Below are 23,510 nucleotides of genomic sequence, written 5' to 3'. Positions count from 1 at the left end.
TTCTATCCTTTCTTCGTCGTCTCTTTCCTAAAAGGTCCTCTTCTCTCGATCTTCTCAGGTCTTCACCGTTGAAGATTTGCTGTATTTTCTCCTTTCCTCCTCCAAAACCTCTGGAGATTCATGCGACGATCCAGACCCAACGGCGGAAAAAAGAATCTGAAGATGGCGCCCAAGGGTGGTAGCTTCCGCCGGAAGCACGCCGACGTCACCGAAGGTACACCAAATGGTGGGACGTCGACGCCCACCTGGGCTACGACAAAAAAAAGAGAAAAAAAAGACTACGATTCCGGACCAAACCACCAGATTGCGGAATATGCACAGCATAGTGAATCCAGAAAGATTCACGCTGCAAAACTCGGGACAACTCTGCTCATTTGCAGACCGGTGTTAAATGGCTTCCAAGTGAACGACCGCAGGCAGGTCACACTGTCATATGTCAGCAAATTAAAGTCCTAGCACTTGCAAAGAAGCATTTGCAGGTGTGCATTCTAAACTAATGGATGACTACTACTATATGGTTGCTGTAGGTAATGGCAATATTGGCATGGCACAAAAAGCAGTTACTGAAAGCACTTCGCTTCTACTGGTTCATCAGATTTAGCATGCATTTAAAATACAAAAAATACCACAAAAAAAACATAATTGCTTCTGAAACGTCACACTAGCAATAGATTAAAAATACAGCCCTAATATGACCTACTTGTGCTTTTTTGATCCCTTGCGAGACTTGGTCGGTTTCTCCACTGATCTCTCCCGTGAACGGCTGGAATCTCTGGAATCTGGGGATTCTCGTGACCGCCCTCGCTTGTGCTCCTTATGTTTTTTACGCCGTTCACTTTCCACTGGTTCGTCCTTATATTTCCCTTCAGTCTGGAAAAAAGGCCACTTACAAGTGAGATTTAGCTTAAGGCCTCAAACTTGAGCAACAATTACTTTTAAGTGAAACAATTTAGTTTTGACAATGACATTTTTACTCCTGTGCTTAAAATGAGAGATCGGAGAGAGAACACAAATTGTTTGATGCAAAATTAGAAACAGATGTAATAAAAGGATTAAGAAACAACTTGCTGCTCTGACTCTTAAGAGTCTAAGATTACTACTATAAGTCCTCCACATTATTATGCATTGTTATCAACAGGGCCATTATAATTATGCAGCAAGAGAGGGCCAAATTATGAAAGGGCTAGGTAAATGATGCAAGAAAAGGCAAATTATGCGACAATGTAGCACATTTAAACTTGGTAACACTGTTTGGGCATTTGTTGCACCTCATTAGTATCAGTGTAACAGCCAAATATAGCAATAAGCAACTGAAAGATGGTCAGATCAGCTTTCCAAAGGGCCTTCCACCAAGCTGGAACATGTCTTGCTGCATTTTTAGTAACTTTGAACCGTATAAACTAGAAACAATTTGTTAAAATCTGCAGATTATGTGGCACATCTATATTTATGCGAAAATCCTCACAGCCGTACAATCGTATAATTCCGGTGGCTCTAGCTATCACGTACTTCGAGTGCTATCCAAATGAATTGGGATTGACTACATAAAGGTTGCTGCTGTTTTTGTATTTTTGTTTATGTACTTTTATGATCTTAATTGGAAAGATCGAATCAAGTTAAGAAAAAAAGTGCTAAATATAATTTACCAAAAGGCATGCTAAATGAAGAGCAAAGTATGCACTAGCTCAGTTCAACCAATTATTGAATTGAAAGAGAAGATTTTCTATGAATTCAGGCACAAGGATTATTCCAAGAACAGTTTTGAATCTGCCAGTTTTCTCTCGAAGGCAGATACAGATTAATAACAGAATTATAAGTAAAAAGAATAAATAGCCATCTCCAAACTGTGCTTTACAAGTATTACGGATCGAGGTCAAGCATTCTAAAGTACGTACTATACTCAGGATACAAGGTTTTACATCATGTGCTGCTTCAATGGGGCCATGACTCATGCCACACAACTTAAAAAAACACTGAGTGCTCAAACTTTTGAGTGGGTAGAGCAAATAGGTTTTTACTAGCAGTCCCAGCCAGACCTTTCAATCCTCTGCCTCTTTGCCAGGAATACAGAAAGCGGACATATGTATTATTTTTTCCTGCATCATACCATAAGAATCCTCCTTATTTTAGAGTTCACGGCACACAATTTTAGAATGATAACTTTCCTTTTTCTGGACAGCTCCTACTTTATATTCGACAATTCAAGTTGCATTAAATTACTCCATCATTCACTTACTTTCAATATTATTTTGTCTCTGCAATGTCAGAATCCAGTTAGGTAATGTACAACAACTTTGGTCAAAATCAGAGTTTGAATTAATACTCCTGATGCCTGACAATATGCTACAATGGATAGTATTGTATCCCTTTAAGAAATGGACCAATTTCTGCACTCTTTCCCCGGTTACAGAGCGTCCTACTTTAACTAAAAGCAACCACCTCATGGTGTTCATGAGTACACATGAAGACCACTCTTTGCACAATTAATCTACAATTGCTCAAGTTCTTTTTTCGGTATAATTCTTAAGACTTGATGAGCAGTAAATTACAGGGCACTGTCAAAATGCAGTCTTGGATTCCCATCCTCTCTCAACGGTGCGATGAATATAACATAACAGAAAATAAAGGTAATTAATATATATCCTTGGCCGGATCTAAGCACAAGCACTTTATTCAGAATAAACCAGACCATATCCCCAACCTCAATCTAACCCCATGTAAGCAAACAAACCAAAACCAGGTAAATTCAATGCAATCAGCGCCATGAATAAACCCATTCAATTTTCAGTATGTTTTAGAATATTCATTCAAGGATACCCTACAAACTGCTACTTAACGCCACTGAAATGCAGCATGTCTAAATATTCCATAAAGCAGTATAAATTAAACCCAACTGAATGTATGAGTCGATACTCTGTTAAACAATGTTGAAATGTGATTTTAGTAAATTGAACAAAAATAAATAAATCAAAAGACTAATAAAGTGCAAAATTGTCACAATCATTAAGAAGCAGAGGCTTGCAGAAGCCAAAAAGCCTTACCGAAAGCTTCATGTGTTTGGGTTATTGACATTTCTACAAAGTTGGAACAGGAGTGGGGTGACAAGCAAACATTTGCAAACTGGCTAGAAGTGAAAACACCAATTTGTGATAGTTTTAGCATATGTCCACCTTGCTCAGAGAGAACAGAGGTGAAAACTAGTGTAATAAATATAATAAAAACCAAATTGACAACAGTTGCTACAATAAAGTTAGCTCAATGTACATTCTGCCGTTCGGTTCCTATATTAGGTCTTAATTTAACACCTGCTTCTTCTCAAAGGTATAAAACATCTTGCATGCTCACTGGAAGGCAGAAGTCAGTGTTCTGTTCGGAAGAATAAACTTTGCTCAGTACTGCATTTTACATTCAGAGAATCACTGGACCATCTTAAAGAAAGGACAACTATTTGAAAAACGCCAAAAGCCAATTGATCAAATGACAGGCAAAAACAATGTTGAAATTGTCTGCCCTATCAATGCATTTTTGGCAACAAACACAATTGTGTTCAACATGGCCTAATAAAAGTACAATCCAGATCTTTGCTATGAATGCTGAATACAAACAAGAGAAAATGAGTATTTCAACCAAGCGTGCAAGACAGACGTTAAGACACTTGCTGGATAAAAGAAAGAAATCTAGAAGCCATTACCATATTTTTTTTTTGTGTAACGAGCTTCAAGTAACAACTTCAGTAAAATTACTAATTCGGATTATCATGAATGATACCAGATTTCTATCCACTTTGGGTTTCAAACGTATTAAGGAAAAATTATTCAACATTTTCTTTAAAAATATGTTAAACAATAAGGATCAATAAGAGACAAATAAGCACGGTGTTCAAAATCTAATGAACAACTACGTTCTTTGTTCTGACATTAAATTGTAACAGTTTTCCATTGACATGCAAGGAGTTTGCAAACATGGTTGGTAATATTGCATGTATACAATTGATGTAATACTTACACGCAGAAATAACAACCACAACAAGTTTCTTCTCATCAGGGGCACTTGAGTTCCAAAAATCCTTTTTTCAAGCTCACCTCAATTGATTTTTTGGGCTCATTTTTACCATATTCTAACCACTTCACAAAGGTTGTGTTGATATATTTAATAAACATTATACCCTTTGTAGATCATTTTAGAATTATGCACATCCTTAAAAGAAAAACACAAACTTAAGTCGAGAGCAAGAAAAGCAACATGTTTTTATAGATAATACCCAATGTACAACAATTCTGCATAATTTCTGAAAAAATACTTTACCTTGTTGCCAGATTCCTTGGAGATCTTTGCTTCTTCATGAGCAAAGCCTTTTCTAAACGCTGTGGGGGATATATCAATCCTCCTAAAAAAACGAATCAAGAAAGCGAGGTCATGAATCTAATTAAACCATTTGCGTTCTTTTAAGACATGGTGCATGTCAACCAAGTCACAAAATGACTGCTTTTCAATTTACAAGGTGTGAAGAACATGTCACTACCTGTATTGCGAGATTTTCAAAGAAAGAGTTCAGTGCGATTTAGAGCAGATTCTAAAGAAACTTTTGGTATGAAAGAATAATTTGGTCAGAAAAAACAATAGGACTACTACCCTCCATAAAACATTTTAGGTCAGCCCTCTGAACTGCTTTGAATAAGCTAGGTGTTTTTCTTAATTAATGTGTTGTGTATAAAAAACGGTGAAAATGTAAAACTATTTCTGTAAGGATTCTTTCCTAATGTTACTTACCTGTATAACTCTAGTTTGCTTAGAGGGAAATACTCTTAGGAGCCAGCCCATTAAGAGGCTAAAATGGTGATATTTCATTCTTTTTACAACATCCACCAAATTACTACATTAGTTAAAGGTGAATAGAAACCTCTTTCACAAGTCTTTTTTAAAATTGAAAAAATGTAAACTAAGGGCATTGTTCGCAGAGAGGCTGCCACAAACATGAAAGCTGAAAAAAGAACAATTAATGGACAGAATGCAGAACAATATCATACATTCACCCCTGTACAGAGATCTGGGCCAAAATGAATGTTTTTTTGGCTCCCCTTGCCATTCCAGTTTAGACCCAGCCATATGCAAATCAGTCAGGATGCTGCTCCCCATGGGAACAGTCAAGCCCGAACTGCCAGATCAGTAGGATGCAAAGTCCAAGCATTTCTTCTAGTTTCCATTTGCAAACACCTGCTGATTTCATAACTCTTGAAACATTCTTAACATTACAAATTCACAAACCTTAGGTATGCTTTCTAGCGTAATTCTGCTAGATGTATACATTTCTGCATTTTGGACACAAGGCGGTAAACTATTAATAAAATGTTGAACTTAAATCAATAGTATCCTTCATCCTGCTCCTTTCTGGTTTGCTCAAATCAAACATAGTACAAATAAGACATCGATTATTGCAGAGACCAGGATTTCTGGAAATAGAGGTTTGCAATCCGAGGTCACACTCTCATTAAGTTTTAAGAGCCCACAGATTGCACATACAGACTCAATCTATCGTCCCACACACCAATAATTCTCTACATTGATGAGTCGTTCAGATGAGCATTTCAAACAAAATAAATATAGATTACCATTTAGTTCAGGAGGGAGGATATTGGCTAACTGTTGGACAATTACCAGAAGAAAAAGCCATATTTTACAGAGGATAGAGCTTTCAATGATTTTATTTGCGAGTCCAAAATGGATCCAGGTATTGGAGGTTCTCCACTGATTTGATTAGGCTAATCTGGACCCTTCAGATAAAAGCAATAAATTCGAGATGGCATGGAAATGTTAGTCTGCATTTAGAAAGTTCATTTCTGAACCAATTACTTTATTTTAGATCTAAATCTGATGTGCAGACTCTACCAGTATGTATAACAATAATGTGCATACGTTTTATTTCACGCTGAAAGAAGAACCTTGTATATGCAGTGGCTTTTCCTTATCATACGTTATAAACTCAGGTTTCCTTGAAATATGCACCCTAAAAAGGATATGCAAACATCAAGTCCCCTTGAAGCTAAAGGAAGCCCTGCTTAAGGGCTAGCATTCCGAGCCTCTGGTTTGCTGGTCTTTATTCCTTTTTCAGACTTTCCTTTTAACAGCTTGTATTTAATGTAGATGTTGGATGTGTTCTCTACATTTTGTGGCTGGGATCAGATTCACAAATTGTTCAGAAGTCCTTTTTCAAATAGCAGCCTTTGTGGTAGCCAATTAAGAAGATGTCCACCCTGGTTCTATGAGGCCAGAGATGAACTGAAACAGTACTTCCGAATAAGGGTCATGCACAGTTTTGAAGACTACTAAAGATTATGCTAGCGTCTTCAAATTTAGGGACAGTCAACCTAGTTGCTCACCCATGGAAACAGGTGGACTTGTCAAATGGCTATGTTCATGAGGGATGTCAGAAGAGGCCGTTTTGGGGAGCGGAGGCTCCAAGGCAACTCAGAAGCTTCCATCAGAAGTCATGTAACATGCCGGGAGTTCAAGATCTTTGCTTTGAGAAAGAGCTTCTTCCTGAAGTGATGTTTTTTGAATGAGGGCACTCAAAACCAGTGACTTTCAGGAATACAACTAATTTCAGACCAAAAACACAAGTGTTCTAAGACTTTAGTCTGGACTCCTCTTGAGCACGAACCATTTTCCTACATGAAGACTAATTGACAACTAATTTAAAGATGAGGCGATTTGGTAGACTAACAAGTTCTTAGTGTTTAAGACATCAGAGGTTGACTGTGCTGAAAGGCCTCTTGATAGCAAATAGTTTCACGCTGAAAGTGCATCCTGGAAGTTCGGAAATACAAGGACAATCTGCTCAAAGACCATAAGTAAATATGAAAATTGAAAACCTAACTCAAGACATACATGGACAGGCTCATGTGGTGGCAGTTTTTCTGTTCTCCGTCTTGAGGTCAAGTCAAGTTCTTGGGAGTATCTTGCTAAAATATGTCCCATTTAGAAAAAGGAAGAGATTAATGCTCTAAGATCCTGCTCACCAAAGCAGAATAGACCAGCCATTGAAATAACTTCAGTTGCCACTATAATGCATAACAGAGTGGAACAGCACCTGCTTAATATTTGTCTCAATTCACTCACGTCACTGTCTATTTAAGAAGGAAACTACTTAGCTGAAATGCTAGTTCTCCATCAGGCAGATTCCGGAGCAAATATAAAATACACACATTTAGAAACCAAAAACAAAGGCACTGATCCAAGTAGGTAGTGTGGGAGTACAGGCGAGCCAGTAAAGCGAAAAATGCAATAAGAGCTCTAGTAGCTGGATACTACTGCTCTTAAGGGAGGGAGCAGCAGACGCAAATAGTGATGAAGTACAGGCGAGTGTATGCCAATATAAGGCATCCAGAAGGCCAGAATCGATCGAAAATTGTACCCAGATTGAGAAACCGCTACGACGCAACACTTTTTGTAGAAGGAGCTATACAATGGCTGCTTAAAAAATGCACAAGGGCAGTCTGACAAATCCTTGGCACAATTCACAGGTGTTAATGAATAAAGCAGAAGTACATTTTCTCCTTTACTGACTAGGATATTAACGACGTCTGAAAATTATACATCATTTTGGCAACACTTGTATGCAGCGTCATGCCAATTTACCATTATTGCATGGTTTGTGCAACCACAGACAGAAATGCAAACATCGGCACCGTGTAAGGAAGCTTCACCATATAGACGTTTCCAAGTATCCTGTTGCACTAATGCGCAGATATCCTCAAACTGACGCTTTAGAATGTGGGTTACGAGATGATCGCCTAAGGAAAACACAGTAAGTTAGCAGCAGAGCTGGGACTTGCAGCTTTAAAGCCCCTAGTTGGCACAAGCTCCTGCCTTGAATAAGTACTGCGGCAGATAATGCTCAGTCAGGCTATCCTTATTGTCCTAATAAATTAAACAAGCATGAGGGAGCGCGCCCCTGCTCGCTGCTGCAAGCTGGATGCCGCAACAAGCACAAGTGTGTGCTTCCAAAAAGAGCAGAGCCACGGCTAAAGGTCCTCCTATGCAGCACATGCGCAGGAGAGATCTAAAAATCTTATTTCTGGATGCCTATTAAGCAATATTGGCCAAAATTCATTTTTATTAATCCAAATATACTTTAACAAGTTACTAGGTTAAGAAACGTGATAAGTACAAACCTTTTCAAGAAAAATTAGAAAAGGCCAATGACACAAGAGGGAGTTTTAATTGGTTCCTATGGAGATTCCCATAAAGGTGAACTAGAATTACAGATAAAGGTCCCCTTTGTCATAGGGTATCGCTCTGAAAAGCTTTGCAAGATAAGCAAGACCATCGCTTAGAAATGTGACAGAAGAAAAGAGAAAACCCTCCTCGTTTTCCCAGATCTGATCTATTTGAGGGTTCACTAAAGAAGTTGTCACGAGTCAATTCCTCTAGTGGACCAACATCCAAGCAGCTGCTCTGCAAATCTGATACTTCTCAACACATCAGTTGCAGATTCACCCATAGTCGTGTGAGCTCTGGGTTTATCTATTACAGATTGTTGCTATTTTGCAGAAAATGCAAGATACAACACTATCCACCTATAAATTGTTTATCTTGAAGTGCATTTAGATTTTTTTTTTAAGTTACTAAAATTCGGCCAATATAGACAGATAGTGACAAAATGTGTCTTGTGAAGAAAATGTAATAATGTTATTGTTTTATTAAAGTGCTTTGGGATGCCCATTTAGTGCTCTGTATCAACCAAGATTTCCTTGAAAGAGAAAAATATGTTTTACGATTTAGTTTCATTTTTCCCTACGCTTTGGGAAATTTTTCCTTGGGTATCTTGCATAATAAAATACTAGCAGCTCCTTCTGTGGTGACATTAAGTATTATTTTTTGGTGCAGTATTTAGAACTTTACATTGTCCAGAAAAGGCTGCATCATGGCTGGTTCTACTCCTTGATCCAAAATACCATGCATCTCAGATTAGGACATTACTGATCCTGCTCCTGGTGCAAAAGCATGCAGTATTTAAACGTCTGAGCAGTTTTTAAACCTCTGAACTGTTCAAGGTATGTCTATGATGACGTTTCTCCATTCGTTAAGACATTCACACTGGTGAATTAGTGGATAAAAGTACTTACTGTGAAAGTGATGGAAAAGTTACCATTACCCACTTTTGCTGCACAAACTCTGGTTAAACGAAGGGCAAGACAGAGAACAAGTCACCCTATTTAGACTATATATTAACGAATTAATAGCTTCAGCCTTACAAAATAAAAGGTGCATCACAGTTTAAGAGAACGTAAATGGCTAACAAATTCCTTCATAGGACTAGAGAAGTTAGGTTTGTGAAAGTTTTTATTCCGAAATATTTATTGAAGTGGTCATGGGCTATTGAAGAAATGCTCTCAATCACTTTCGCAAATAGTTAACCACCTCTTTTCACCATACTATATCCTGCTTCCATATTCCCCTTACACCTGAAACACGTACCTCTCTGGTTTATTTTCAGAGACTACAGAGGTGGTAAATATCAACCATGTGCATTGACCAATCTCCCTCTCTACACATGAAAGATTCCCAACATTCCAGCCTTCATAAAGAAACTGGAGTGTAAAATCCTTTTAATGTGTTAGAATTCCAATATATACTCAAATGGCTCCTTGCCACAGTGGTGCTTGCAGGCTTCAAAGAAGTCACAAAATGACCTTTATCAAAATGTTATCAATTGCTATGTAACTATAAAACCTACACAGCTGAACACGGTCCTTTTTCACCACTTAGACTGCCTATCAGACATATTTGTACTTAATCAAAACTGCAGCAAGAGAACCATTCAGGGGAGGAAAAGCACTCTACTAAAGGTAGTAAGTAACGCTTGGAATTTCCTGTAACACTAAATAAATTTGGAAATGAAATTGAAAAGGGTCACATGTTCAAAGATATCTGCATGAAAAGCTAATGGAAATCTTAGCCTTGATACTGTCACTGTATGACTGCATACCCCAAACAGCTCAGTACTAGGATTACATTATTTCACTAATAATTGCAACGTTTATTGGTTTGGAATTAGTCGGACAATTCTAAGACCATGGTTTCAAGCAGCGAACATCTGAGTGTAAAATACATACCAAAAATATATCTTCTGGGGACCACTCTGAGGAAACTTAAAATGTCACGACAACTTAATAAAGTAGCTGCGCAAACCACATAACAAAAGAAAGTAACTTGCCATTAATTTTTTTTGTCGTAGTTCTATATTGAGAGATTAAAGGTATATACATTCATAAAAGTAGAATACATCATAGTAGACCCATAAAAGTCTAGTGATTTAACATATATATATAGTATGATATATAGAAGAAACAACATGCATATAAGAAAGGAAAGGAGAGGAAATAGGATAAATGAAATAAAAGTTAAGAGAAATGGAAAATAGACATTGTAGGTTAGGAAATCTAATTCTGGCTAAAAATAATCGTGGGAAAAATAATGGGATGGGTAAATATAATTTAGAAATAGTAAAATATGTTGTGTATATAATATGAAGAATGACATACGAGTTATGGAAGTTCGTGAAGGGTATAAAATAGCTAAATAATTAAGCTAAGTAGATAAATGAATAATGGATAAATAAACGGATAAATAAATACTTGAGTAGATGAGTAATAAAGTGAATAAGGAAATGGAAGAATGGATAAAGAAAAGAAAGAAATGAGAAAAAAGAAAAATATGAGAAGATAAACAGAAGTGAGACCTTACCCGGAAAGAAAAGGAAGATAGAAATAGGACTTGGAGTAAAAAACACTTGTGAAAGTTATGTTGTATTGTAATTGAACTTATATAGCGCTTTCTACCCGACGAGGCGTCAAAGCACTTTTTCGGCGAGTAGCAGGCTACTCCGGAACCCAGATGATTAGTGGTGAATTAGTATGGTGAAGATATGAAAGTAATTTGAGCTGTGGATATGTCAGTCAGTTATTTGGATTGAGAAGGATAGTGGAGAAGTAGAAGAGATAAAAAGGTTTGCTTTTATATAGTGCCTGCCACCCCAAAGAGGCGCTGAAGCGCCCCCTCAGCGAGTAGCATGCCACTCTGGAACCCATTAAGGGCCAGCGGTGAACCAGCATAGTGAAACATGAAACCAATGAGTGGTGGACATGCTAGTCCGGCACCCGGATTGAAAAGGACAGTGGCGAGACATGGTTATTTATTTTGTTTTGGAGCTCACAACAGCAGTGATGGAGCTTCATGCCTCTCCTCTAGTATCTGTGTAACCTCTGGGTTTATACATCAGTGTTTCATAGAGGCGTCTCAAATATAAGCTGCCAGTGACTGGATAAAAGAAACCATACTGGGAACTAGAGTCTTTGTGGCGACTTTCATGGCTTTGAGGTGAATGGCAAGTTCCTTCTGAGGTAAAGCAGCAGGACAGACTGCACTGGAGAAAAACTTTTGATTCACCGTCACACAAGTCTAGCAGAAGATCTCAGCACTCAGGCCCAGTAATTTTCAATTTTATTAATTGTGAGAGAATTAATGGAATAGAAGGCACAATGCTATTTAAACCATTTGCATTACATTTAACACACAAGGCAACAGAGTCTTAAGTTATTGAGCTATGCGGCTGCCTAAGGACTGAAACGTTCTTCAAGATGACGTTACTTGCATCATCAGAAGAATGCCAAAAATGTAAAATAGCACATACACAACACTATGACAAGCACATACTGACAAGTTCATGCTATTGCGGTTTTAAAACATGCTACGGAAACCCAACATTATAAAGGAAAATGTATCAATCCTCCTTTAACGACTATTTAGCAAACCAAGGGTCACTGTATGGAAAGGGAACAGTCGCACTACCTTGGATGACACTTTTCTGCCTGAAACTGAGGGGGATGTCCACAAACTCAGCCTTTACGTGCCTCCTCCCTGAGCGGATCTTTTAAAAACCTATTGGTGCTGGCCGGGACCACCATACCGAGGAGCTCAGAAGTCCATGGGATCTGTCTAGGCCACAGATTCTCTATTCGCTTCAGGGCCAGGAGGCCCATAGTGTAATTTTCGGGAGAATGGTTGCTGCATGGGTATAAAGTGAACAATGGCACAGCAGATGGAGGTTTCTCACATAATGCCTCTTGACAATCGTTCGCAGTCCCAGAGAAGCACAAAGCAGGAGAAGGCTGCATCCACAGTATTAACCTACAAACATGTGACCTCTTTGATCCCAATGATAATACCAGACGGGCAGCAGCTTCTAAATACGGCTCTGTCTGTATGCACGAGCCACCTCAGTGTCCCAGAAAAACGTTTTTAAAACATGCAGTGCCCACAACTTCAGAGGCCAATCGGAGGAGCACGGAACTACATTTAATATTTGTTTCAGTGCAGTAATGCGGTGATAATACATTTGCATTAGTCGAACAACTAATGAGTGACACTTGGCAAGGCTGATTGCATTACAATGCCTATGTTCCATCATCACGCTGCTGACCAGCCAGCACTCCAAACTAAAAATGAAGCTTACAGTGAGCCATCAACATGTAGTAACACGTTTAATTAGGTTCAGAGTGGGTGTCCTATGCTCAGAGTTGTAAAGAGTGGGAGGTAGAAGGTGCTGGGGCAATTCGTCTTACCAAAATGCAGAGCTGCGGAAATTATTGGCCCCTACAGAGTGCCACCAAGCCGTTCTCCCCTTCTAGACTATACAAGGTTGGGCCCCTCCCGGCCCCAGAGGCCAGTCTTCTCAGCACGGTCTTTGGTCACCAGCAACTTAGTCTCTCCTAACCAGGACAGTGTCTCCGCTTCCAAAGACGTACTCTACTGGCAGCTTGCTGTTGTACACTCCATCATACCCTGCTGTATGCTCAAAACACCTAGTACTACTGAGCTTCTGCCATCTCAGTTAAAAATTTAGCACACACGCATCACTTGTGAAAGGGTGTGAACATTTAGTTACACCCCAGTGTGCATAGGGGAAGTAATTTAAATGTCTTCATTACAGCTCAATGTCTTGCAATCTGAAGAAAAACACAACACACCACAATTTGACAAAATGCATACAAAGAAATCTTTACAATAGATGTTGAAACCAAAACAAGACAACACATCAACAAATGAGCGATTTATGCAAATAAAAAAATGTATAAATAAAGTCAGAAATCTACCTGTGTATTTCTGGGCTCTTCTTGCTTTTAGTAGGTTCCTGGTCAGCTCCTTTCTTTAAGTACTTTGTAAACCGTTCATTCAGAGTCATTCCCCCGGGACCAAAATGATGCTCTGTTGATTTTATTTAGGGGAGAAACACCACCCAGTTAATTTAATTTATGTTTCAGAAGAGCAGCCTCAAAGAGAGGAACAAACTGTGTCTGAAAGGGATTCAAGAGGATAAAAAATACAGTAGGAAAAATAGCTTAGTCCAACAATCAAATGCATTAAACTTTAAAAACTGTCAAAAGTAAATGTTGCCACTTGGCTTGCATGGAGACGGCTGTACTATCAAAGAAATGCATGCTTTGTTACAGAAGATTTTAAAAGTTTGCATTGTTCAGTGAGTGCAACTTCCCTCCTGCATTTAAATACCACAAGTTAAAACAAAAGTGTTGCGTTCGATGGAATAAACCAGGGGACCCAAGAACTGAAGAACATCATAGATATGACCCACTTTCAGTGATGGCAGGCATTTAAGTAAAGAACAAATTAAAGTTACATGGCCATAATAAATTGTGTGGAGCAGGGTGGTCTATGGAAGCCACATTTTAAATGTCGTAAATAAAATGGTTTACGGACTCCTACACTAAAAAGTTGTAGTGAATGCTAAGACACCCTATACTTAAAGTGCAGAAGCTGCGAAGTTAAGATCAGAAAGTGACACAAATTGGGAAGTCTGGGTAGAAGAACCCCTGGATATTTTCTATGCTAGTGTATGCTTTTTTGATTCTGAGGATTTGCCTTGACTGAAGTGCCTATTGGTGTCAGAACAGGTTTTTGAAATCTACCTTTAACATGGTGTACGATGGTCACTATATGCTGAGCAAACAGCTCGGAAGGACTGCGCTGAGGCTGTGCCGACTGTATGTGCTGAAAAATGGAACGGAAATCGGCTTCCTTTTTGTTGGTATGAACCAAATCCCGAGAAAGTTTGCGCTCATGAGCCAACATTCCACTGGGCCTGCAAGACGAAGCATATTTAGAAAAGTTATTTTTAAATGTTACATTCCTAAGTACAATATACATTTTATTATCTGTAAACTCAATGTTTTTAAAGTAGTTCTATGGTATTATGTAAGCTTACATGCATTACTACATTTTTTGAACAATCGATTCAAAACACCAGCTTTGGATAAGCACCCCCTGTTGAAGGAACTAGATTTATACAGGCCACTAATGCCAAGTAGGCTTAGGTAAGTGCCTTTTCAAGGTGCGATATTCTAACAACCTTTTTCTCTCTCAATAAGAAAGTGACCCTTTCATATACCACCTGAATTATTTGCATTAAAGAGAGGCTTTTGTGGCTGGACACAGAAATAGTAAAATCTTAACTAGTTTGTGTAGCCCTATATACCATATTCACCTAAACCAATATTCACAGGACTAATTTCTGAAACCTGCAGTGAGGAGGAAGTGCTGCGGGACTCCTACTAGATGCACTTCAGCACGAAGACGACTCAAGAGGCCCCCATGGCTGGAAGAATAGTCACCTTGAAAGCTGGTGAACACCTGTTTTACGTTCTCTTCCAAATTCCCAAGCACCCTATACCTCTTGACAGAAACAGGAACTCAGAATTATGCCAGAAGCAAATACTTTACCCGGTAACAAATACAAGCCAAAATGCCAAATGGTAACTCCGGTCTTGCCCCAACTAAATATTTCACAAGCACTATCTAAATGCAATTTATGCTACTATTCAAATATATTCGTGGTGCTGGGCAAAGAACGAAGTCACAATCTTTAAAAAATGCTATATTTGGAGATTAGCTGCACAGAAGCATAGCAGCAGGATCGATAGGTTAACAGTAAACCTCGAGTTAGGTAGTACCATGCAACACTGCATTTGCATAAAATGCCCATAAAAGGGTGAGACTTGCAGCGAAGGTAAGCCACGTTAGGCTTACATTCTTGTCAAACTACATTTGTGAGCTGCGACGCGTTGCACTTCAGCAATTAGCTACACCAACTGAAAAGGCTTTTTGAAAAAGGTAGAAATATTAATTTGTATTTAATTAGATTTTGCGAAAATGTCAAAAGACCAGACTACGAAAATATCTAAAAACTCAATTTCTTGGTTATGTGGTCTGTTAGGAAAGTCATATACAGTGATGCAGTTTTACCAGCCTTCTCCAGTGGAAAATATTTTTATCCATGCCCCAGCTCCAACTATTAGGGAACAGTTTTAAAGATTAAACACTGTCCTGGAGTGTTAGGTCTGGGTTAAGGCCTTTCCTCTAAACTTTCTGGCCTCATGCCAGTCATTTCCTTCAATCTTTACTTCAGACACTTGTCTGTTTACACAGCCTTGTGTATGGTGGTTGCTCAACTGCACAATGTTTGCTAAACTCGGTTTAATAAATTACCAGTGACTGTTTTAATAAGCACTGAAGTCACTCAGATGTATGTTCAGCTCGGTTGCTGGAACAGGTGTTTTTGCTGAGGCACTGCTCTTGGGTTTTCACTACATCTGCTGCCCATTTAGTCTAGTCAGTGGCTTTTGTGTTGCTGCTTCTAAACCAGTTAAATAGATTAGCATGCTTTATTTACCGAAAACAGCATGCGAGACCAATAATTAAATGCCTCCCTTATGTGCCTTTGCTTCCTTTAAATTTCTCTTGAATTTTATACTGGCAAACATACTTGTTGTATATGCCATTTCCCTTTTCGCTCATTGGACTTCTTGTTGCTCGACTTCTTTACCTCGTGCTTTTATCCCACTGTCAAATTGTAGCTAGAAAAGCAAACCGCACCTTTTCCTCTTTATTTTAAACATGTCCACACTTTAACAAAACTATCTTTATATTCGATGCACTATGAAGCAGTGCATAATACATACAATTAAAGAAATATATGCAAGGTAATGAGAATATTTACCGTGCAAGATCCTCGTCAAAGGAATCGATTCGGATGCTTGATCCAGTCTCTCGGCTAATGCAAAAGGTTGATTTTGCAAAGGCCATATCCCGAGCAGCCCCTTTTTCCCGCTCTCGGACCTCGGAACCCTTCCTTGGAGGGGAAGCAGCATTCTTCTCTTGCACAGCTTTGAAACCGGTCACTCGGAAATTCTTATCTGGCACTGAAGCTTTCTGAGCCTGCTCTGCCCTTTTGGCTGTCGCTCGTTCCTCTTTCTTGGACCGCTCCGGGGGAAATAAGTCTTCATCATCATTGTCCTCCTCATCATCGATTTCCTCAGACTTCCTTTGTTTATCTTTTGGGAACTTTATCTCCTCCCATTTACCTGGGTCATAAGGGTCTAGATTTTTATTGGATGAAGCAAAGGCTTTTGATAAGGGTTTTGCATCATTATCAAAGTCAGAATCTTTCCGACTCCTAACTGGAACTTTTTTATCCATGTCATCTGCATCATCTTTTCCATACCGTTTCTCCTTGTGAAAATCTGCCATCTTCATCTTGTCAAAATCATCCCGCATTTTATACCTTTTTGGCGACTGGCTACTGCGGTAAGCTTTTTCCAGTTCATTCATGGCAAAGTCGCTGGGGCTACCACGATCCTTCATTTTCTCCAGGCTGCCCATTTTAGACTCCTTGTCCTTTCCAGCATCGCGGTCCAGGTCAGATGACTTGGTCTTCAGATCCTCCAAATATCTGTTTGCAAATGGAAAACAGGTTTAAGCAACATTCCTTGGATCCAGTAGATCAGGGGTAGAACAGTACTTAGTAACATTTTTAGAATTCACAATGATTAGGAAAGAACAAATGGTTGATAATCCTTGAGGTTTCTCCGATTGCATCCTTTGGCAGTTATGTTTGAAATTGAAGGTAATCTGAATATTTAGCTAGTGAATAAAGTTGAAACTGACCAGTTTACTTAACTAGATGGCAGATGAAATGAAAATGAAATTACGACAATACCCAGAAAATAATTGCATTTCAAGTTGAAATGCCAACATCAAAAAAAGGTAAAATTACTAAACAAAAAAAAAGTTGAGGGATCGGGTGAATAATGTTGCGATGTTTGTTTTTTAAAATGTAATCACATTTGCTAACGATAGACAATGCTGTAAACCAGTATTTAAATATTCAGACTGAACGTTCAGCTTTGGAAAAGCTATACTGAAGGTGGCAAAGAGAAGCCCCAAGAAACTATAAAATCAGACGTGGTCTAATAGTGTAAATACTATTACCTTAACCACAAGGCTAGAAAGACAGTCTTGGACAAGTACAATCAAGCACTATGGCCAACAATATGGTTACCAGACTAGTACTTTTCCTCCAACAAAAGATACAATAGAATATTAGGCTAGTTCAACATTTGTACTCCGTTTTCTAGAATGAGCCAAATCAATGTGACATTGGAATTCAGGTCAACACATTTTTAAAACAGGTTTAAAAATAGATTCATCATCATTATAGGTTTACGAACACCATATGAGACTAAACTGGACAGAGATCATAAGATGTCTTAGCTCAACAGATGTTAAAGATAATGGTAAATAAACTGCTGCAATCTAAATGACCCGTCTTATCAATTTGTCTGCAATACTTCAAAAGATGCAATCATGAGTTCAACACATTTGAACTCTACACATCTCCAGGTAAGAACAGTTTGTTTTAAAAATGTTTTGATAAACACGTTCCTGCTACCAGAAATGCATTCCAAATGCAGGGACACCATCTGAGAGATTATAAAGAAGTTCCTCCACAAGGAATGAATTCTTGCCATAGGAAAATGTTACTATCCGCTATCACAAAAATGTTGCGCAGCAACTAAAAAAGTAAATGCATCTTTAAACGAACTTTTAATTAGGACCCTGCACACCAGTGGTTGAGGTCATTCAAGTCAGAAACAAACTTTAAACATAGCTGTGATAAAAAGTAGTTATTACTGAAACCGTCAGGTGCACAAAGTTAAAGCTCAAAGATAAAATGGGGCAGAAAACTTAGTGCAAAAGCTATTACAATCATTCTACTTACCACAAGTTAGCTTCCAATTAAGCATTGAAACCAGGCGGACAATTTTTGGATTTATCAAACTTTTCAGCCACTTTAGAAATATGCAGCCAGTCAATTTGTATTTTCCTATTTCTCTAATCACCAGAGAACTCTCCTTTGGAGCGTTTTGCTTTAAACTCACAAAACGTCTTAAAGGCTATTTCAAAAGTTGATGCAAGTCTCCTAGAAGATTTAAAAATCTCTGCACACTGTAAAATAAAACAATACGCATTCAGGAAACATGATTTCAAGTTGGTTAGGGGTAAAGATGAGCGGTGGATTGGTTACCGTGGCTGATTTTTTACTTTACGACTTTCCGTCGGTATATATTTTTCCTATTTCCTGTGACTTGATATTGTCCATGTTTTTCCCAGGATTTCAGAACAGGGTCTCCGATCTGATTATATATTTTAACACTTTCCTTCAGGGAGAAGATGGTCATCAGACGTAAAGGTTGTGTACTTTCTTCCTAATTTCACAACCATCATTTTATTGAAAAGATCTAGCAAAATAAAAGTTGTTTTGGTTACCAGTATACATGTCAACTCTTCTTTTTCCATGCTTAAATTAAAAAAAATATATTTGAATGAAGTCCTGATACATTAGGGGCAGAGCCCTGCAAATTCAGCGCCTTGAAATTATTTGCAAGACTTGGGATCCAAAATAACAAGACGTGAAATTGGAGGACTTTGCAGGCACACAACAAATGTCACAATCGTTTAATGTTATAAATGAAGAGTCCAATTTGTGTTTCAAAATTGGAGCACCCAATTTTTGTACATTATTATAATAAAACAAGCAGCACATTTACTTCAACCTATATATAGTTGGCACAAACCTTAAATACCATGGTGTCTGAAAACAAAATTAACAGCAAAGATTAAACCTTATTGTACTGCATACGAATTATCGTTTTTGGTTACCAGTCATAAAATGCATACTCTAATAATGCAGTAATAGCAAGCTTAAAATTTGATAGACCGCCGATGTAGGACTGATGCTTGATGACTGACAATTGTAAGAAAAGTAGTTTAGCACTTGGTCTACCTTTGACCAACTAATGAGTAACAACTTCTTTCCCGGACACTCAACATTCATAAAAGAAGTAATTTGGCCCAAGACCATTTTAAAACCTCCCCACGCCACTTTCCCCTGAAAGCTACGATCGAAATACACACTTAATGTAAATTAAATATAAAGCAGAGCACCCAAACAAGCTTGCTCCCCCATACTTCAAAATGTTTAAAATGGAAAGGGGAGAAGCCAAATACCAAAATTCGATTCAATTTTCTGTGCTACACAAGCTTGTCACTGGACAAAGCCTGCAGAGCAAAAGCAGTACCCCAGTTAAAACTGTCGATCATAAGCATGCATAATGGTACACATTGTGTGGAGAAGTAAAATGCTCTCCAGGTATGGGCACGGTACAGGCATTTATTGAGAGAAGCCTCATTCTTAGGGAATCTCATGTGGGAACACAGGAGTATATGGGATAAAAAGGTAGGGTATAAGAGGGTCTAGTAAACTACAGCGCATAACAGCCAATAGATGTTACCTCATCTGAGGCATGCAAGTTAATGCATGCAAGAACGGATGGGCAAAACATCAACTGGCTGTGGAACCGTGTGCAACAAGTAGTGTGTGAGATTACTAAAGAGGTGCTACAGACATGACAGAAGGTATGCAGTAGAGGTTATAAAATGACCATCTAAGTAAATGGAGAAGAGAACAAGCTAAGCAGGGGTATTGGCATCAGGGCGGGAGGACTTGAGTGGTGGCTGTTAGAGCAGGAGAGGTGAGGACACCTATGTGAATGGTTAATGTTGGTTTAACAATGACAGTTTATCTTGGTCAAACTGGAAACAACATGTAAAAACACATGGCAAGGTCCTCAATACCCTACAGCCTTGGTCAACACATGGAGATGGAATTAATTCCTGGATGAATGACTCCTCTCAGTTGCCAAAACAGCCAAGGATCCAGACTTCAGCTAAAATGGAAACAACCTCAATGAGAGGGGTTGGCCTAACAGCTAAGGCGCTCAACCTCGGACCTGGGGATCTGGGTTAGAGTCTCGGTAACCACGCCAAAAACCTCCTGTGATTCTGGGCAAATCACTTAATCTCCCCGTGCCTAAAAAAATGAAAGTGTGTCCTCATGTAACGTAACTGGTGCTATGTAAAGCGCTCTGATACCCGGTTCGGGTCTAGTTCGCGCTATATAAATCTCTGCAAAAAAAAGGAAAATGAACACTTAGGTACCTTAAAAGCATGAATGAGCAAGAGTGAAAAGGCCAGAGCATTGCCAGCTACCATAGTAAGTCCTGCAAGAAGAGGGAAAGAGAAGTTGAGTATGAAGATACAATTAGTCTTGAGGCATGAAGAATAAGAGCAAGATTTTTTTTTAAAGAACCTCCTGTATGACAGCTGGCAAAGAGTAACCAAAGCTCCTCAAGTGGGTGACTGAAGAGGCAAAAAAAAAAACTCAAATTCAGAGAAAAAACTAGAAGTGTAAACCTAAGGGCCAACGGAAAACAGTGACAGCAGGGTGAAAAAGGAACATTCTTTAACACGCAGAACTTTCTTCATGAAAGGACTGTGACAAAGAAGGGACAGTGTTGGAGAAGTGCATAGAGCACAATGTCAGTACCAAGGAGAACATAGTAATGGGACAGAATGGAAAGAAAACAAAATTCATTAAAAGGGAGTTCTTATACACTCTGACACCCTACCTCAAAATAAAATTAGTTATCAAATAAAAGAACTGCAAAAACCTAGCCCGCCCTAGTTGTCTCTAGACACCAGAAACAGCAAGTATGGCCTAGACAAGAGTAAACAATGCGTGACCACGGTCTCTATTCCAAAGAAGACAATGCCTATACTGGCAACCTAAGTGCCATTGAGCGTGTGTAATGGTGAAAGGTAAACTAAGATGACCCAACAATATATTCATTTAAGAAGGAAGGCAAAGGACCAGAGATGGCCTAATGGCAAAACAAATTGGACAGCTGCGTAAAGCCAAAAATTCATAATAACTGCAAAATGCCCCTCTCATTGTGGGCATTATTGGAGGCTTCTCCTTCTTACTGACAAGATACATTGTGGTAGTGTTGTATGCTAACATCTAAACATACTGACACCATAGGGAAGGCAGGAAAGCCTTGAGCGCCAGCTGAATTACCCTCTGTTGAAGCATGCTGAGGTGCAGTGACTTCACTGGGGACTAGAGAACTCTGATCACTAGGTTCTCCAGATGACAACTACACAAGGATGGATGGATCAGTCAACACTGTGGTTACACATAATGAATGGAATAACATCCCTTGAGACAAGTGCTCCTCCAAGTGACCACCAGGTAACATCCATTGCAGGGTCCCAGGAGATCACAACATCCACTAGAACGGACCGTGCTGGAACCACTGAAACATGGAGGAAGCCCATAGACCTAGAAAGCAGAGAACCACCAGGAGTGGAATTGAGATTCCTTCCAAAACATAGAAGATAGGGAGGGGGTATGTTGGAATGGTAGGGCATCTCCCTTCCTTTCTATAACCTGCCCTGGTGCGAGGCAATGGCCTTCTGGGCTAGTAGAAAGGAGAATACCAGTCTACCCACAGGCTGCACATGCTCTTTCATGGGGAAACTACAGTTGCCTTTGGAAGGGGCTGGTTAGTTCGCAGGGAAAGTGGAGGAGGAAGTTGCAGGGTGAGACGGTCCTGTCTTGCCAGAGAAGCTGGTTCTGTTGTTAGGATTACTGAGAGGGCTGACAAAAAACAAAAGCCTTTTCAAAACCGTAAAAATTTGGAAAATTGATAGCAGTCTTTTGCCAGAAACTGAAGGCCCAAAGATCAGGCCCCCACACCCCTGCCCGTCTTGGATCTCTTTGGCCTAGCATCTGTTTGACCCCATAAATGCTCGCTCCATAAAAGATCATGTCCATCAAGAAGTTTGGACATCCCCGGAGAAACCAGTTAAGCACATCATGTACCCTGTCTGAGGGCTCCAAGGGTGCCCCTAGCTCTGGCTAAAGAATTGGCTGCATTCAGACCAGCTCCAATTACCTGCTTATGGGTATGCTGCCCATCCAAAAGAAACCCTTGCAAGGTAGTCGGGTAGATTTGGTAAAACCATCAGTGCCATATTTCAAGAAACAAGTTTAGCTAAGACCTGCATGTTAAAAACATTTTACCTCGTGCAGCCAGCTTCCAAGACTCCCAGTCCAGGTTGGTCACCAGGAAGAGTGTCTGGGAATTACTTTGTATGCGAGAAGCCCTACACAACTAGGCCTGCAGGAAACTCAAACCGTAGTTAGGGTGCAGAGGTGACAGCTGAAGACGGCACTACCTTTGTTAATGAGTTGGACTTGGCTTTCAAAGTAGGCAAGGGAAACGTATGCAAGTCAGCAGCCTTTCGAAACACTGCATGAAATTAAGTAACCTCGGATGAACTGGTCCTTAGGGGTCATCTAGGTCTACCTCCGGGGAAGTATAGAATTTACAAGCCTGCTGCAAGGCTAAGCAATCTGCTTTGACAATGGATGGGGGTAGGAGAAGGCAAGCTGCCTTGCTAGTCTGCATCGTGCTAGATTGCATCAGGTATTTGAACTTACTCTACATCAGAGCTGCACATAATAGGCATTATACGCTAGGCTTGTTACCATTGTTCCACTATGAATATTCTTTTACACTTCCTTACTGGAGCCCTGCAGGATTGCCTTGGTTTTAGACCGAGGCTGCTCAACAGGAAGTGCCTGGTGTGTTGGCACCAACAATACTAGAATCGGTGCTGGAGTCCTGTAACCTATCGGTGGTGTAAGCACCAGAAGATCAACCGGTGAAGTTCTCAGCGCCAGGAAAATTCCAGAAAGCATCAAGGATGTTCCAAGAGGATGAGAGGGGACCCACAGGGTGAACTGAACCAGTTCAATAAAATCTTGATCTGAAGCTCAAACACCTCCAACACCAAAACTTGTCAGCCATTACAAGTTCAATCTTATGGTTTCGGGTACATTAGACCGCACTTTTTGTACAATCTTAAGTCATGTCTTGACCGCAAGCACCACATGCACACTTAATGCTGGCCTGAAACTAGCTTTTGTTCACTGCAGTACAGACAAGGCTGGGAACCCTGACATTTTAGAGGGAGCCATCCTCAGCACTGCACTGCACTCCAACGGAAATAGTGAGAGAAATCTGAATGAAGAGTGAAGGAGAGAACTCTGGATCCATATCACAGGGCGCAAGAAAAAGGAAAACGTTAGTGCACTTTGGTGGGAGCCTTAGGACTCCAGTGATATCAGCCAGGTGTTGCTTCACGAACCAATGTGAAGCCAGCTCCCCTTACTGGCACCAAACAGCTAT

General features: G+C 39.6%; 1 protein-coding gene across 5 annotated transcripts in view; it reads right to left on the bottom strand.

Annotated features, from left to right (window-relative positions):
- Positions 1–23,510, bottom strand: part of THRAP3 (thyroid hormone receptor associated protein 3) — a 271,690-nt gene that overhangs the window by 100,773 nt on the left and 147,407 nt on the right. For all 5 annotated transcript variants that reach the window (XM_078681195.1, XM_078681194.1, XM_078681196.1 and 2 more), the window contains exons 5-9: positions 16,073–16,804; positions 13,986–14,158; positions 13,155–13,266; positions 4,306–4,387; positions 701–870 (exon numbers count right to left, since the gene is read on the bottom strand). In XM_078681195.1, the coding sequence (XP_078537321.1) occupies positions 701–870; positions 4,306–4,387; positions 13,155–13,266; positions 13,986–14,158; positions 16,073–16,804 (1,269 nt within the window). The remainder of the gene's footprint in view (positions 1–700; positions 871–4,305; positions 4,388–13,154; positions 13,267–13,985; positions 14,159–16,072; positions 16,805–23,510) is intronic.

This window comes from Lissotriton helveticus, chromosome 3_1 (assembly GCF_964261635.1).
Source record: "Lissotriton helveticus chromosome 3_1, aLisHel1.1, whole genome shotgun sequence".
Lineage (NCBI taxonomy): Eukaryota > Metazoa > Chordata > Amphibia > Caudata > Salamandridae > Lissotriton > Lissotriton helveticus.
This window is presented reverse-complemented; position numbering and strand designations above follow the sequence as displayed.